This window comes from Brachionichthys hirsutus, chromosome 6 (assembly GCF_040956055.1).
Source record: "Brachionichthys hirsutus isolate HB-005 chromosome 6, CSIRO-AGI_Bhir_v1, whole genome shotgun sequence".
Lineage (NCBI taxonomy): Eukaryota > Metazoa > Chordata > Actinopteri > Lophiiformes > Brachionichthyidae > Brachionichthys > Brachionichthys hirsutus.
In genome coordinates this window covers 11649646-11667271 of record NC_090902.1, presented here as the reverse complement: position 1 = coordinate 11667271, position 17626 = coordinate 11649646, and the positions used below count along the sequence as shown (strand labels likewise).

Genomic DNA, 17626 nt, shown 5'->3' with positions numbered 1-17626 from the left:
ACATACCGCTGTACGTGTGAGGAAGTACACACACACGCACACACACACACGCGCGAGCAATTCCAAATGTACACAAGGGCTGCAATATCCGGACCCAGAACACACACACACACACACACACACGTTAATACTCAGGTGGCAGGGCTCGATTTACAGTAGAGGTTGCAATGGGTGTGGCGAGGGGAGGGCCGGTCTGCAGCTATGACTTCATTATAATAAAGTTGAGAGAGCGGCCCAGGTAGCATCAGAGGGGGTGCAGTGGGGGGGGCGCTGGATTTCTCGATGAGGTTCACATCAATTTGTCATGATAAAAAACAAACCCCCATCTGAGACAGAAACAAATTGCTTTCTTGACAACACCTTGTAATACTCCATCATGCCCACACACACGCACACACACACACACACACACACGTACTCGTGCGCACATGTACGTGGACGCAAAGTGATGCATTTTCTCATGCAAGTTATTTGTCAATGCCATACGCCATCATTATACCTGGCACATCTGTGTAACCATATATATTAGATGCACAGGTGGGCTTCGCAGATGCTCCCATCTGTGGCGCGATTCACTGGAGGGTCCGTTCACCCTGGTGCACTCCAGTTTGGAGGGCAGAGCTGGACGGACGAAAAAGTGAGGAGGAGGAGAAGGATGCACATGAGGAAAGGTCACACAGACTAAGGAGCAAGAATCATCTCCCCCTCTTTTTTTCATCTCATTAATCCACTGTTGAGAGCCAGAAAAATAAAATAAAAAGGCAACTGTAACATTATACACTCGTCCACACTCCAATATTCCACTGTCTCATAATCCCTTTCTTCCCAATGTGACAGGTTTTCTTCTTTCCCTCCGCTGCCTTTGCCTGTTCCCCTCCACCTCCCTTGACCTGTTTCTCCTCCCGTTATGCACCTCCTGAACTAAGACACAGATGGAGAGGGAGAGAGAGAGAGAGAGAGAGAGAGGCGGGGAATAGATGGAGCGAGAAGGTGTGCTGTAAGGCGCCCCCATGGGTTGAACATGGTCATTTGTCATGAGGCTGAAAGCTTAAGAAAAGACTAGTTAACCTTTACAGCTGATCCCCATGAGACAAAAGGGGGAAAAAAAAACACAGCCCAGCAGAACACCTCCCGGAGAACGGACACGCTATGAGCACACTCGTATGGACACGCACGCGCGACCGGCCATCGCAGTGGGCCTCAGAATCCAGAATCGATAGCAATGACATCCACTCCACGAGGAGCGAGTCTTCTCGGCTGCACCCTCCCACCCAACCGCCGCTTATTTCCCCTCGGAAAGATAAGTTGTTGTCTCCATGGCCCTTTTCCTTCCTCCTTCCCCCACGCCGCCTCCCATCCTTGTCATGCCCAGACCCTGCCAGAGTAATTAATCACCTTGTGCTAATGAGCTATTAACTAATGACAGATTGACATGCCTCCGCCTGTGTGCGCATGTCTGGTGCGGCGGTGTCGGTGTGTCTGCGCAAGCATGTGTGAGTGTCGCTAGAGCCACTCTCAGCACACTAATGTGTTTAATAAGGTTACGCCCTTATTAGGCAGGGAGCAGAAGATGCACACACACACACACGCACAGACACAAGCTGGCATCCACGGACATAAAACACCACAAACTGAATGGCAGTGCTGCCCTACTGTAAGTTGAGTAGAAATAAAAGTAGGCCACATAAAAAAATCCAGTCAGCTGCTTCATATCTTCCACCATATATTCTCATTACCCAGAGGATGACGCCGCTCTGTAGTCCTGTAGCACTAATTACATCTCAGGGAAACGAAGCGAAGCGTTGAAGGCGTACACATCGCCACGACCTCCTCTGAAACTGAGCTTTTAACAAAATACCTACATGCCCTCTGATGATAGATTTCTTTTTTTTTTTTTTTTACCAACACTTTCAGCTGTTTGTTGACTCTTTTACAGTCAGCCAGCGTGGGACTCATTCAAGCGGGGGGGGTAGGTCAACAGAGTGTGTGCTTTGTTTGCTGCGTGTGACCTTAAAAATAAAACAAGACACAAGCCTGTCCTCCCTTAACCTTCCAGGAATAGTTTTGACGGCACAAAGGGGCCGCTCCGTGATGCAAACTGGAAGCGTCCTTAGAACAATGCCCTTGTTTCTATACGCTCATTTTAGCAACGCTCACGTCCTAATAGACTGTGTAGTAAACAATTACAGCGTAAAAGAGAGGCACTACATCAAACTGTAACGCTGGTCTTGCTTGAGACAGGTGATTACAGTAGGGGCCTGTACCTGGAGTCTGTTTAATCAGATAGATCGGACTCTGAAGCCTCTGCTTTCTAATTCCAAGAGAAATGTAGTTACAGCTAGATCATTTACTCAAGAGAATCCTTGCACTGCATAATAGGCAGTCTAACCTAGCTGCACGTTTGTGCATTCGTGCAAATGCGAATATTGTGCACGTGCCAGCACATTGTACCGTGTGCACCTCTGTGTGTTTCTGACCCAACAGCTTGTCCCTCTGGATAAGTTTTGGCGCATACCGAGACTCATTTGCATTCTCGCAGCACTCTCGGATTTTTTCTGTGGCTGTAGAAGTGAACAGCTGCTTAATGGTCATAGCTCTTCAGAGACAGGACATTGGGAAGAACAGAGGGGGTTAGCCAGGGATTCTGCACTGCTAAACACACACGCACACACTCACACACACACGCACAAACACGCATGATCACTGAGGCACGCACCAGGTAAACCTGGTTCAGCTATGGTTGTGAGAGCGAGATGCGACCATTTAGCAGATGTTTTCCTTACTAAAATTGACGTTGGAGGCTTTTCACGCCGTTGAATTTAACTACAATGGAAAACAAAGCAAGCCTCAAATGCGTTTTATTGTAGCTGATGTGACAACAAGAGAGAAAAATCCTTTTCACAACAAAGCTGTCGGTTATCTGAACACATTAAATCCACACTACGCCCCGGAAATCATTGAAATCCTGAGCTTTGAGAGAAAAGATGGATGGATGCATGTAAGACGCAGTGGAAGGTGATTGTAAAAGCTGATTTAAAAAGCTGTATACTTGGGGTATAGTGAGGTTCAGTGCTTTCTGTAATTCTTGTTGAGCCAGACAAGTTCAAATAAGCAATTTTAAACGTGAATCACAGACACACGGCCGCATGCCACGCCACGCTGAACCTTCATAACTCTGAGATGAAGTTAATGTTATTTTTGACAAGACACATTGACACGAATGGGTCAGAACATACACGTGTTTCTGAACACTGGAGCCTATTCATAAAGACAGCAAATAAAAAATATTGTAATAGCTCTGCTCCAAAATGAAAATGAAAAAATAAATAATGAAATGTTCTTTTTTTTAAACGGATTCAGCAGAAACTGTCACATTTACAAGATGTTTGTCAAATAAAACATGTGAAGCAAAGAAAAAGATCCTTTGAATTTATTGTGTCTATATAAATCTAATTCTGCTTCGGGATCCTGGAACTGGAACACACATTCATTTGTAAAATACTTTTTGTGAAATTATATATATATATCTTTAGCTATACCACATATATAATTTCTGTCCTAAATATGTCCTAAATCAACATTTAAAAAAAGGTTTTTGAAAGGGTTCCCATGTCAATATGTTCTTTCATGTTGGAATAAGAACAGAGGGCAATAAAAAAAAAAAGTCAAGTGAGGGCGTGCTGGGAGTCAGTGAGTAAAGCACCTTAAAGTTACTATCTAGTTCAGTAACTAAAAACGTCACCTTTAAAACCTCACTTGGTGCTAAATGACACTTGTTTATTGGACAAAGACTTTAGGTTCTAGGTGCTCAAAATAAGAATGGATGAGTGTAGTCAGAGACACATGCATATAGATACCCCAATAAAAAGAAAATAAAAACTTAAATATAACAGACAGCAACCCACCAAATCTCAGACTGGTATATCTGGTTGATAAGGAGGAGCTGTAAGGGTTCGGAGGAGCCAGATAAGATAATCAGGGGACAGGGCAGCTCCAGCATGGAGACAAATGACCTGCTCACATCGCAGACCTGGTGAGTCTGAGGAGCGGTGGGTAATAAAAACCTCGATATGCATGTAATAGAGCAGAAGAAGCAGAAGACTCGGAAGCAGAGGAGAGCCGCATCGAAACACGAGGATTGATAAGCTTGTAATTTTCTCTTTTCTGCCTGATAAAAATGATGAATCCCTCTTTGGGGATTTTTTTTTTATCAGACTCCAACAAAGAGCCTACACACAAGCAGCGCTGCAACAAACCTTTCAATAAGTAAACAAATTCAAAGCTCGTGTGTATCCCGGTGTGAAACAAAAGTGCATAAATAAATCTTAATATTGTAACTCAGGGAAAAGTATTAGTGGCCACCCAGAAACAAATATAGCCAATATTATTCTTAGGAAGAAACAAGCAGTAAAGAGCTAAGATCCTATAAGGTTACATGCATGTACTTTCCAGGAAGGAAGGGATTGATTTCCAGCTGGACAGTGTGTGTGTGTGTGTGTGCGTGTGTGCCTTTTGCTGGCTCTTTACTGGGCATGAATGCTGCCTCTTTATCAGACTGAATAGATTACAATGCATATGCCACACAGATCAATACACACAAGTTATGGCCAAATTAATTGCTTGTGACAACGGAAGAAAGACCGTGGAGCTCGCGGGGGGGGGGGGGCAGGAAGCAACCTTGGATGGGGAAGCACTGTAAATATAAAGTGTGTGTAGGTGTGTGTGTGTGTGTGAGAGAGAGAGAGCTCATTGTCTGAGCGAATTGTGCAAGCTCACAATAGTCATTGTTAGTCAATAAGCAATTTCTATGTAAACGGCCTGCGAGACGTGCACTCTATATCAACTTAGGAGGAAACGCTCCCGAAATGTTAAAATATGAAATCAAAGACATCGGGAGAAGAAGAATGGTACGGATGCATGAAGAGAGGGAGAGAAAAGAGAGGGAGAGGAAAATAGGGATGAAAAAGGTAAAACAAGTGAGTTTGGGGATTTCTGTCTTTATGATGGATAGATCGAGAGAATAGGGGCTCCCAGAAGAAGAACAGTAAAAAATAGGCGAGTGCCTCTCCCTCGACACCTCTCCTCTTTCCCCATTTATCTAATCAGCAGTCAGCTCTCCCGCCTCCTTTCACCTATGACTTCACCCTAGCTCCTCCTCTGGTGCTGTTCGCCACTGTGTTTTACATGAAACCATCTCCCAGCATCCCTCCTCCATCCTCAGAGTCCATTTTACTCATCCACTTACACCTACACCCGGCGCAGACGAAAGACAAAAACCTCGCCATCCCACCGGGTTTCCTCTTCACCGCATCACGGCGGCGGAGGTTTTAAAACGCTTCACTGTGCTGATCCCAGATGGCACACTTAAACAGTAAACTTTGACTTTTTATGAAAAATCTATATTTACACCCGGGGATGACTTATATCCTCTTTCATATCAGCATTCTCACTTTGTATTCATAGAGCTACGCAGATTCAGCGCATTCAAGCCAGTGGTCTGTGAGGGCTATTAATGGAAGCCGTTCAGAGCAACACTTATTGTCCCGCGTGTCTCAAAAGCTCAACGAGCCAAACGGCAGTCAAACCACGGAGGGGGGGATAGAAACAGTCCTCCACGACTTCGCCCATGTTTTTTCGCTCCCATTCTTGTTCTGTCCTCTCCGGTATCTATCGCTTTCCTACTCATTAACCACCCCATCCTTTCTTTTCTTTTCTTTTTCCTCCTTTTTCCTCTGTGGAGAGGGGAAAAAAAACAACAAACAGCTGTCAGGGTCAGGCTTGCAGATGAATTCCAAATGGCTTTGAAGGGCACAGAGGCCGACCGACTTTCTCCAGAGGAGTGGTTGGTTACAACACGGGTGCATGCGAATGAAAACAAGCACAAAACCTTCAACCAACACACACACACACACACACACACACAGTGGAGCTCGCTCTCTGAATCAATACTGCATCTTAAGTCAGCCCACTGTCAAGGTGAAGGCAGTGTGTGTAAAGTGTGGGTGTCGACACAAATATCACGTACAAAAGTGAGTGTGTACCTGTGTGTGTGTGTGTGTGTGTGAGAGAGTAGTTCAAGCTTGCGTGATGACTCAGTGAAGTTAAATAAACAGAAATACATTGTGCACAGGTTTCATCACTTCCTGCGGCTCAGATTTATTTCGGGGAGAATCTCCTCTAAACTTTGTAAAGACGCAAGGAAGTCAATTTCACCTTCGCTGGAGCGCCGCCCGGGGCTCAATCTGCTGCTCTCGTTGGGTCAAGATGCAGTCAATGAATCACTTTTCATCTTATCAATCATATCTATGTGCTGTCTCTCTCCATCGTGTCAGTTGTTTGCGTCCACCCTCTATCACTGTCTGCTACCATTCATCCATCAAGAGGAAGAGACCTCTGCTTATCCAGAGGCGCTCAGCAAACGGTTTAATCAAGATGTTCACATTATTCTTAATTCTTCTCTGCCATTTGCTCTCTAATGGAGTCAATACTGCAGTCTGACATGATTATCCAACAAAACTAAATGGATTAACTTGTCGATCCTGATTGAAAGAGCCATGCAGAGGTGTTTTGTGTACAGGTGGGTAACAAATGGCTGGAAGATCATGTGCTGAATGCTAGGTCTGCTTTTGCAGCTCTGATGATGCATTGTTGCCATTTAGTGTTTCGTTTATGGATGATTTGTTACGCACCTGCTTTCTTTACAGTTTAAAAAGATCATTATATCAGCATTTATCTATCCTGCTAAAGTCGCAAGCAGTCCTGTGGTTGCTATTAAAGTACATATGATCTTATGAATGCATCATAACCAAGATTATTTTAGTCATGTGCCGAGTTTTGACTTTAAATGAATGAAAACATGGAAACACATTCTCTATAATGTACAGTATTTGGTTGCCACAGAACAAGAGTCTCTGAGTAAGTCTCCCTATATTCTACTCTCTTCTAAAAATAAGTGTTAACTATTACCATTTCCACCCTATTGGTCCACCACCATCTGTCCTTCTCGGTTCCGGTCCTGAATACCAAACTTGCCCATCACTTCTTCATCTCCTCTATTTCCTTCACCAACATGCCCATTGAGGTCTACTCCAATCACAACTCCCTACCTGCTTCAGGGATGCTGTGAACCGCTTCATCTAAGTCACTCCAGAACCTCTTCTTATCCTCTAACTCACATCCTACCCGTGGAGCGTACCCACTAACAATATTCAACATGACACCCTCAATCTCCAGCTTCAAACTCATCGAGTTTTGAGGCGGCAGTGGCTCAGTGGCTCGGGCCTTGGGCTGGGAAGCGGAGAAGTCCACTGTTCAAGTACCAGCCCAGATGGAATGAGGAATGTGTGCTGGTGGCTGGAGAGGGGCCAGTTTACCCTCAGAGCACTGCTGAGGTGCCCTTGAGCAGGTAAGGGCAATTGCTCCAGGTAAGCCAATGGCGGCGCCTTCACCCTATGCCCTCTCTGTATGCTCTGGGGCCCCTATGCATATGTGTGGTTGTTTCAAGGGGCCCTTATACTTGGGTTTAAATGGAATTTAATTGTGTGTTTGCAGTGTAAAAAGTGTGTAATGACAATAAAAGATGCTCTTAATCTTAATTAGTCTATCCAACACGCAATTCACCTCTAGAGCACAAAATCTTCCTTAAAGATAACCCCTACTCCATTCCTCTTTCCATCTCCTCCGTTATAAAACAACTTGAATCCTACTCCTCAGCTTCTAGCCTTGCTCCCTTTCCACCTGGTCTCTTGGACACACAACACATTTCTCCTCCTCCTCATCATGTCCCGTCATCGTCCCAACATTCAAGGTCCCTACTCGCAGTCGTAAACTCTTCCATTCCCTCTTCTCTCGCTGTTGAGGGCAACCGTTTTCCTCCTCTTCTTCGTCTCTGTCTTCGACCCACAGTAATCCAATTTTCAGCAGCGTCCCGTACAACGCTGCTGGCGGTCGTTGTTAACCCGGGCCTCGACCAATCCGGTATATCTTTCGTATTCATGGTGATTTGCATTTTGTAGTTTGGTAAATATGTACGCCCGATGCCATTTCCTGAAGCAACTCTCTGCATTTATCAAGGGAGAAACTGGCAGTGCTACGTTAGCTCCTGCTAACCGCACTACCAGCACTACCCATGAGGCTGCATTGAAGTCTGACTGAAGCCTTTCCACGGAGCAAATTTTTTAAAATTTGGAATCTATTTCAAACCACACATAAAACAAGGTCTTACTTCTGCAGAGCAGTTTTCAACAATGGGGCATGGCATTTTATTCAGTTTTAAATACTCATCAGTGTGTGTTTGTGTGCGCGTGCTCATGAATGTGTTAGCCCTTGAAAGTCTTTGAGTTTTGGCAGTGAGATCAGAGGAAATTTGTGTTGTTGTGTTTGTGAGTGCGTGTGCATGAGCATGTGTGACAGGCAGAGCGAGAGAGAGAGAGAGAGAGAGAGGCATGAAAGTGAGATTCTGGCATGAGACGTTTGATGTCGAGGAACAGTGTCTGCTGTCTGTCTGCCAACTGCCAATGCTCTATCACCTTCCCAACACATGGCCTCCACAAACTGTGCATGTAGTGTGTGTGTGTGTGCGTGCGTTTGTGCAAGTGGCCTGATGAGACAGGGACTTGGCTATGTGACACTGCTACAGAGCTAGTTGGACTCTTAACACGCACCTCGCTGTGTCACAGTGTAAACGTGTGGGCGCAGGAACACAAAATAGGATTTGGTTTTTAATCACACGACAGAGACACGGAGAGAGACAAGAGAGAGAGGGGTGAGTTTAGAATGTTGTGTGTGTGTGTGTGTGTGTGAGTGTGTGGGCGTATTGGAAAGGGTGCATAATGTCACACTTTTGGTGCCTCTCATCCCACACCGGCAATCTTTGGATGAGTTGTTGCCATATAGAGTCAAGAACACTTAGGGCTAATTGACTGATGCATGCATGCATACGTCTGTACATTTCTCTCTCTCTCTCTCTCTCTCTCTCTCTCTGTTTATGTAGCCAACATTTTCACAGACCTGAAATACAAATCACAACAACAAACTCCAAATTTGCATGATTTAAAAACGTGTTTTGTAAATTATTGTTGTGCCTTCTTATCTGCCATTGTTTTTATTTATTTATTCATTCTTATTATTTTTTTTGTGTGTTTTCTTAGTTGGTATTGTGATTTGCACTTCAGGGCCATCGTACAGAATACTCCAAAGCCTGTTCTAGCAAACATCTTCTATTTTTAGCCTTAGAAGGCCATAAGATGCTTTCTTGACTTTTAGTTATGTGATAAAAAAGAAAAGAAAACAAAAACAAGAGACACCGATGATGTGAAGCACGAAGAGATGGGGACACAAAAGCAATTAAAATAAAGAAAGGCTGAAATGGAATCTGTTCAAAGAGTCAAACACTTGTCTTTGATTCACAATGCCTACGAAAACGTAGGTAAAAACAAACGGAACTAAAAGAGTGATTGAGTTAATATATGTGCACCGTAACCTAGCTAGGGAAAGTCATGCATGGTAAAAGTTAATAAAAAAAAAATTAGGTACTCTTATTATCGGGGTGATCTCTGCACCTCAGGTCGATTGCAACGATGAAGAGATTCGGAGGGTTTTTTCCAACCCTGAAAGGCTTGACAGTCAAAATAAGTGAAAGAAGAAAAAGAGGGAGGCCTGAATCTAAAGTAAGTAAAATCAATATGTAGACTTGTGTCAAGATACAAAAGGACTTAGACTGAAAATAAGATTATACAGAATAGATAAGGCCATGCCCTGAGAATTTGGCAGTTCTTATCTTTTCATTGTAAATTTCTATTTTCACCCTCTGTCTTTTACTTTGCAAAGTCTGCTCTGCTCCTGCATTTGGAGTAATGCGTTCAGAGGGCTCGGTTGCATTAATTAGACCCAGAGGTAACAAAAGAATGTTATTATTGATCTGGGTTGACAGTTTTCTTTTTTTTAATTTTTGGTCTGTTGTTGAGGTGTGCAGTGAAAAACTATTCAATGATTATGGCAGAAATCCATGAGGATATCAATATGATCAAAACCTGCAGCGACTCGAACAATGTGTCAATGACCTGTTAGTTTAAAGCAGCATGCTTTTAGAAGTACACGACGACACAAAAGCTTTCCCCGCCATGACCTTGCCAATAAAGTGGCGCTTCATTTAAATGGCTCTAATGTTGACTAGTTAAAGACTTATTTTAGATTATTAGGTGCAATAACCTTTAAAGGGATTCTGTATCAGTCCACATGCCAATCAAGACTGTGGACCAACAGTCCTGAATCAAGCACACAAGGTCATGAAGCTGAGTTTATTGTCAAGGTTAAGCCAAGTAAAATGTCCATGAAAGATGGAATATGGAGTTTTTTGTTGTTGTTTGCGACAGAAAGCAACTGCACAGTCCTCAGCATACATCCTACCCTGTTCTGCATAATGTCCCTGAACGGAGTGTCAGTGTGAAAGGGCTGTGACAAGAACATTTGAATAGGCGTTGGACAGCCTCTCTTTATCCCAAGCTGAGGTCTAAACCGACTGCAAAATGATAGCGGTTTAAAAATCCTGCAAATATGTGGCTAAAATAAACACAAAGACACGCCTTGTTTCGATCCAAAGCAACACTTCTTTTTGTAACTTTGATTTGAAACTACTTTTGGCGTTGATTGCCTTGGGTGGAGGTGGTGGTGTGGCAAATGGGATGTTGTTAATAACAGAAATGTGTCACCTAAACCCTGATCAATTCTGTGACTGTTCATACCAATCAATTGAAAATTCCTTGATTGATTGGTGCTTATCCAAAAAGTCATCTTCCTTTGTTTTCCTGGGCTTGATGTCCACTGCCTTGCAGAACTGATAGTTGGCTTAGCAGTGGAAAGCTTTCAGAAAAAAAGAGATTTGATACCCACTGAGATGCCAGGCTGCTTCTCAATGCTCTGCTACGGAGAGATGGAAGATAGTCAGATACTCGTCTGATGATTAGCCAGCTCTGAGCATTAAGTGGAGAAACAAAGGGACTGGCACAATCGGAGCTTAGATACTCTAATATAGATTTACTCATCTATTCTTTCTCTTCTCCCATTTGACTCCTCACTAAACAAAGACAAGCTATTAAACTGAGTATTGAGTGGAGAAGAAACGCTTTTAATAGAAATATCGACATCAATGCTGCTGTGTTTTTTTTTTTCCATGCTGAACACTGCGATTTTACTCAGGGTCTGCTTTGTATCCATACTGAAACCAAGCGAAGTTCACATATTCATGCATGCACACTGTTGCAATGGAACAAACACATAACATGACGTTGTCTCACATACACTGGGACCGCCGACTTCTCACAAGATAAGAGGCTTTATAGCGCAATGCAGGTGGGAAACTGAGCAGAGCAATATTCAATATGCAACCGTATGAAGGTCGATTAATCTGACATGACAAGTACTTTTCAGCAATTTGATCACGGCTCTGTGCCTCTGGAATGAGCTCTTTTTTGAAACCAGAAACCATATTTTGTAGAATGCAGCAATCATTTTGAAAGATAGAGATGTGACAAAAGATGTGACTGAACTGAATCAATGGAAGTTTTTATGCACTTCGCCTTCCTCTGAAGTCGTCAACCTCAGTTGCACAAAAGTCCCTGTATTGCGTGGCAACCACACAACATGACATAGAACCAATCAGTTCTTTGGCGCTGTGGCCTACCAACACATCTGCTTTGAGTAAGTGGTAGGAAAAAAAAATATATGAAATGAGGGAAACATCCAACTGCTAACTGGTACCAGTGTAGTACCACAGGGAAGAACCAGTAAAATGCAAAAGACAAGATAAGATAGGGCTCCATCCAGCTTTTACTAATTGCTGCTTAATGCTTAACACATCCACAAGTTGACACACCAGGTAGACGCTCTCTCATTCGCTCCCCTCCCCCTCTCCTTCTGTTTCGCGCATAAACACTGGACAGCAGAGACTTGCAAGCAAACACCATGGCATGCTTCGCCACACTGTGTGGTGCCCCCGCAGTGCTGCACTCCGTTCAATGAGACAGCATGAGGCACAAATCAATATGGATTAAAACTCTGCGAGGAGCGAGTCGCTGACTCCGCCCCCATATGCACCGAAAGGGAAATGAGTGCAGTTACTAAGCTCATTTCCTCGTTCAAATCACAGCCGAATGGTGGAGAGTGGGAGATAAAGTGGTTTGGGACCAAGAGCGAAAAAAAAAAAATGCATATACCACACCCACCGCCGGCCACCTGCGGAGCGTATCCATCAAGTTGCTAAGTGCGCCACATGGTTGCGGCACCTGCCCCACCTAGACTGAGAGTCGCACACACGTGTGACAGGCCTGGCGGTAGGTCTCAACCCTCATCGTGGGGTGGGCTTCCCACAGTGCTCTGCAGGACACCAGAGATTATCACGCTGCTTGCAGACAGTCACAGAATGTTAATCCTCAACCATCGCTTCAGCTGTGCTGTTAAATCTGGATCTTCCTCACGATCACTCCTCCTTCTTAGCTCCACGCTTTCCTTATCCATCTCTCCTGCAATCCTCTGAACTGTCTCCCCCACAGTACCAGCGCCGTCCCCTTTTCGTCATCTGCTTTTACCACCATCCTGTCCGCTCCCTAAAAAAATCATCTGATCCCCATTCCCTACTAGAAAGTGACAAGGCCTCATCCCCGTTCTTCTCATCCTTTTTCTCTCTGCTCCCAGCCCAACCCTCGCTATCAGCCTGCCATTGATCTTCCCATCGGCAAGAAAACAAAACACCAATCAGCCTGTCATAATCACTCTGCTGGTGAAGGAAGCGACGAACGCCAAGCACAGCTGCCGCGTGCCGGCGTAAAGGCAGTGGAAAAGCCAACGGGGCAGCAAAGGGTAGCTGATTGTGCTTGGATGTGCTGGCTCGACTCTATTTTTAACATTTTCAACAGACTTTGAAGTTTTATTAACTATTTTTAACAGAATCTATTTTGTTAATGATACACTAACACTTTTTTCATTTGTTTGCTGGAGCACATAAAGTGACAGCTGGTGCAGCTGTTCCTTCTGAAATCACAAATAGCTTCTGAATGAATGATATCTGGTCTCCTGCAGCTTCTCTCCAGCATTTGCTCTCATAAAATTGCCCTCTTCTGCTACTGCCTCTTTAAACTACTCGTCCCACAGGAGGTTTTCTTTTTTTACGGAGTCCATGGCTGATAACTACTAAACAATAAATGCAATTTGTGACCCGTCAGCAGTCTCCAGGCTGTTTTTTTCTTCCTTTTTTCAGATGGTTGCTGTGATGCATTCAAACCCGACATTAATGGAATGAGCCCTGAGACCATTCCCTTCAGTACAGCCTCAAAGCTGCACAGTGGAGTATTTCAATCCAAGAGGCCGCTGTTTATGGCATCATTATATGTTTTTGTACTGGACAGTTTGTGAGAGTAATGAAGGACAGGCTAAGGATGAAATGAAGAGATGAAAAAGATTAAACACACACACACACACACACACACATGCACACTGATTAAAATGAACATGGATTTACCTAATTGGCTATTACTGCCATTTACACACAATTACCCATGACATAAGATTGATACTATTAACGATAATAAAACTTAATAGATAAAAGCCCAAATTAATATTATAATACTCAATGAATAAGGCTATAAGCAGTATGTGAGATAACTTTTGATAATGGGAGTGTCGGAAAAGAAATACCCGCATACCTCTTCCTTGCATTCACGAGACATAATTCTTCTTCTTACATTTCATAATGTGAACACAAAATCACTACCAGCAGTTGTAATTAAGATCGCTGCGAGATCTTTTGTGCTTTACAGATACCTGATTTCCCTCTCCATGTGTTATGAAGCTGTTTAACAAAAATGATACAGTCACCTCTGAGAGGAGAAAAAACCCACCAGAAATACTCAGAACCAGGAAAATAGCTCCACTTATTCATTCACAAATTCTCTCTCTCTCTCTGGTTTAACTTGTCCACAATGTACAAGGTGTTGGGAATTTGAATTTAATAAAGAACGTAATAAAGAATAATAATTACAAAAGATAAGACGCGGAGTACACAGCACACTTGAAGAAAATTATGTGTACTCGTTACTGTTTGAGGCAGATGTTCTACAAACAGGCATGGAAGTTATTGTGCAATGTATTGGTTTGGTTACTTATGTGAAAAAAAAAAGAAAAATTCTGATCATTTTGAATTAGGGGGTTTAAACCAGGGGGCATGATAATGATATGACATTTATAATTCTGTTTTTATAGGTATATTGAATCTTATACTACGGTGTTGATAATCCTGGTAAATAAAATTAAATGAACGCTGTGTGAATAATTGTAGATGTTATGGTGGGCGACAAGTTTCTTTTATCTAAAGAATTTAATCACAAATTATTAAAAACATAAAAATTAAAAACTAAGAGTTAAGACGTTACCCAGCAGTCTCCAGTACAAGTACTTCTTGATCTTATGTGTGTGAGTAAATATTACAACCAGCTGCTAATCTCTGCTGTACTGTTCAAAAAAATAAAATCCCATATTTCATGTTGAGCCACTCACAGCAAAAGACCACGCTGCCACACGCTGCAAAAAACAAAAAACAACAACAAATGTATCTTCAGTGTACCAAGGTTACAAGCAAATCTGTAACTTTTGTTAATTTACACCGCAACCCTGCAAACAAAAGAGGTGTGGCGTATAACACATCAACATCTTTGTCTCGTGTGAGCAGGTTGGAGCAGGATGTATAAAAGTAATAAATTAGAAAGTGTGAAACAGTGATGATGTGAGCAGGGCAAAGGAAAAGGTTGATTTGTAAGGCTGTTAGTAAATAGACAGAAATGGCTACAGAGATACAAGCTGCACTGTTTTAAAACACCACGAAATAAAAACCTCAACTGTCAGATCATTTCTAAATTATCTGCCGAGTAAAGATGGACCAGTGATCATATTTTGGATATATTTAACTTTTGAATGATAATGATTTAGTCATTTTAAACAGACAGTGCTGGATTTTAAATACGTACAGGAGAAAAAGTTTGTTCATTAGCCCCGCCAACTTCAACCCGCTTTTCTCTGTGTGTTCCTCCAAATTAAAAGCGAGCTGAATAATTTCTGCACGGTAAAAAATATATATATTTCAAGACTTTAATTTCCCCAAGAAGGCGTGGATATTTACTCACCAGGAAACCAAGGACATTGTGCATGGCAAATAGTATATTGACTTGTTTCACTATAAGACTATAATGAAATAAGACAGAGGGGAATTTACCGCATCAGTAAATACCACCTGTAATAACTTTGCTTACATAAGTTTCTTAATTTCACTTTTAAGAGTAAAAGTCTTGATTTTTATTAACATCAATTCAGTTCAGACTCACCAGTGTTAGAGTTCTGTTCTGTTATTCACTGACGAAGATGAAGCGGTTTTTAAGGTGCATATTTGCCTTTAACGCTTTATCGTTATGCACCGTACATACAGGATGTACCAGCATGATGGTGCATGCAGTAAGACCCCAAAGGTGTCCATAAAGTGCCTGTAGGTTTGCGTGTGAATGGATGCGTGTATGGCCTGTGTTGACCAGGGTGATGAGCTCCAGCCTTCTGAAGAGGATAATGTAATTGGATGAAGGTGCTGTACATATTTATGCGCGGCTCCTGTGTACATGCGCATCCCTGTGGCATGAGCTGTAACGTGACTTCAATTCGTTCGCTCAGCACAGAAGTGATTAAATGATCCCAAGTGGAGAGCCCACCGCATATTCAATGATTCCTCCTGCTCTTTGATGTCTCATTGCTCTTCTCGTCGCTTCAAGGTTACAGCATCTCTTGGCTTCTTTTCCTCCTTTTCTCGTTCCACACCCGCCACTCTGACCCTCGGTAATGGAAACGCCGGTTCTCCGTAACACAAACATTAGCACTCATTTGCATTCACAGAGGCAAAGTCGGGGGACACAGGTAAATACGGCTCATTTTGTGATCGAGGAGGAGGGGGGAAAGGAAAAGAAAAAACGCCCTCTGGGAAATTTTCACCCGATCAAGTGTAAAGCGATTAACCAGTTGGACATGTGCTAATGAACAGAAGATAATAAAGAAAGGAGCTCGTAAATGTAGATGAAGCATGAGAAAACGAACAATGGCTTTGTCTTGTATCGGATGAAATACAAGAGTAGCACACAGAAACCAATTATTTCACCATCCCTCGCTGCACCTAACCCCAATATCCTACCAACTTTTATAAATGGAATGAAGCACTGTCACAATTTGGAGATGAGCGAATATTAGAACGGTCACAGAAATACGTACAATCCCACTCTCAGGCCTTTGCGAAGGCCCCTTCAACATTGTCCTGTACGGACGACACCCAGCTCGAAGCTGCTATCCTTTGTGGAACAGCCTCGCTCAGAAAAACAGGAACTCGTGAACAAAACGGCAAACGGCGCACAGACAACTGGAACAAGCACATCTAACACAATCACACGCACAAGTGGAAAGGCTTATATTGGAGCCACGTAATCCACGGGAGCACACAGACAGATGCGACTTACTGATTACACAGTCTCCAAATGGATCCTCATCTTCCTCGTCATCCAGGTAAACTGGAGGAGAAGGGAGTTTAGAAAAAGGAAGATGAAGCAGGAGAAAGGAAACAAAAAAAAAAAGATTGTGACAAACAAAGACAGACAGATTGAATGAGTTTCAGAGGTAAAAAAAAAACCCCAAACGACAACAAATTGAAATTGGAAGATAAAAGCAACATCTCCGTGAAGTGGATGCAGATGTGGTTAAAATCAAACAAGCAAACAAAAAGAAAGGCGGATGCAGCATTCCAGCCTTTCCCCGCCCATTGCTTCTTTTTTACTCCTTCTTGCTCTCGATCAGATACCCACAGCCTTCATTAGGAAGCAAAGTGCTGACGATAAGCTACAAAAGTAGTTTCAGCACCATGCAGGGGAAAATAATATGATCACTCATAATTGGCTGGAGAATTCTCAATTTTCACTCAGGGCTCTGCCTCCCCGCCTCCCTGCTTCTCTTTCCTCTCTGTTTCTCTGACAGGTCTGAAGATGGCATGAGAGGCCATTAGGCTAACTAAATTCCCTATTAGGGCAGCAGCATAGTCATCAGCGAGCTTCCAGTCTGACACCAGTGATGCCACTGGCTCTTTGACTCTCGCTTACCTGATAATAACACTGATGCTGAGAATGGGCCCTCGCTGCAGAGCGCACAAGAAGACATTTTTTAAAGTGTTCTCCATCAGCTTTTTGTGGAAAGCCTTTTCTCATCTCTCGCTTTCCATTTATTCATCGATTCTGTTTTCCTCTTATTCCTCCTCTCTTCTCTCTATCACTGCAGGCTCCCTCCCCTTTAACTTGAGTTAGCACCTATCTACTGTAATCAATATCCACAGGCTCATATTAAATACTGCTTCTATATCCATATGTCTGTATGTGCAAATCTGTCTTCCTGTTTGAGTCTGTTTGTGCGTGTTGTGCATAGGATTTACTTTATGATCTATTCATACAACTAAGATCATCATTTTTTTTATTTTTTTTTATTCATACCTGTGCTTGTGTGTGGTTTTTTTGCAGCAATGTTAAGTATTTTGAATAGTTCAACCTTTATTGATCCTGGCTGT

The 17626-nt window shown here is 42.9% G+C and overlaps 1 protein-coding gene across 1 annotated transcript in view; it reads right to left on the bottom strand.

Moving 5' to 3' along the window:
• Positions 1 to 17626, bottom strand: part of tenm2a (teneurin transmembrane protein 2a) — a 135788-nt gene that overhangs the window by 98908 nt on the left and 19254 nt on the right. Inside the window, exon 4 of the mRNA XM_068740384.1 lies at positions 16536 to 16586. Coding sequence (XP_068596485.1) covers positions 16536 to 16586 — 51 coding nt within the window. The remainder of the gene's footprint in view (positions 1 to 16535; positions 16587 to 17626) is intronic.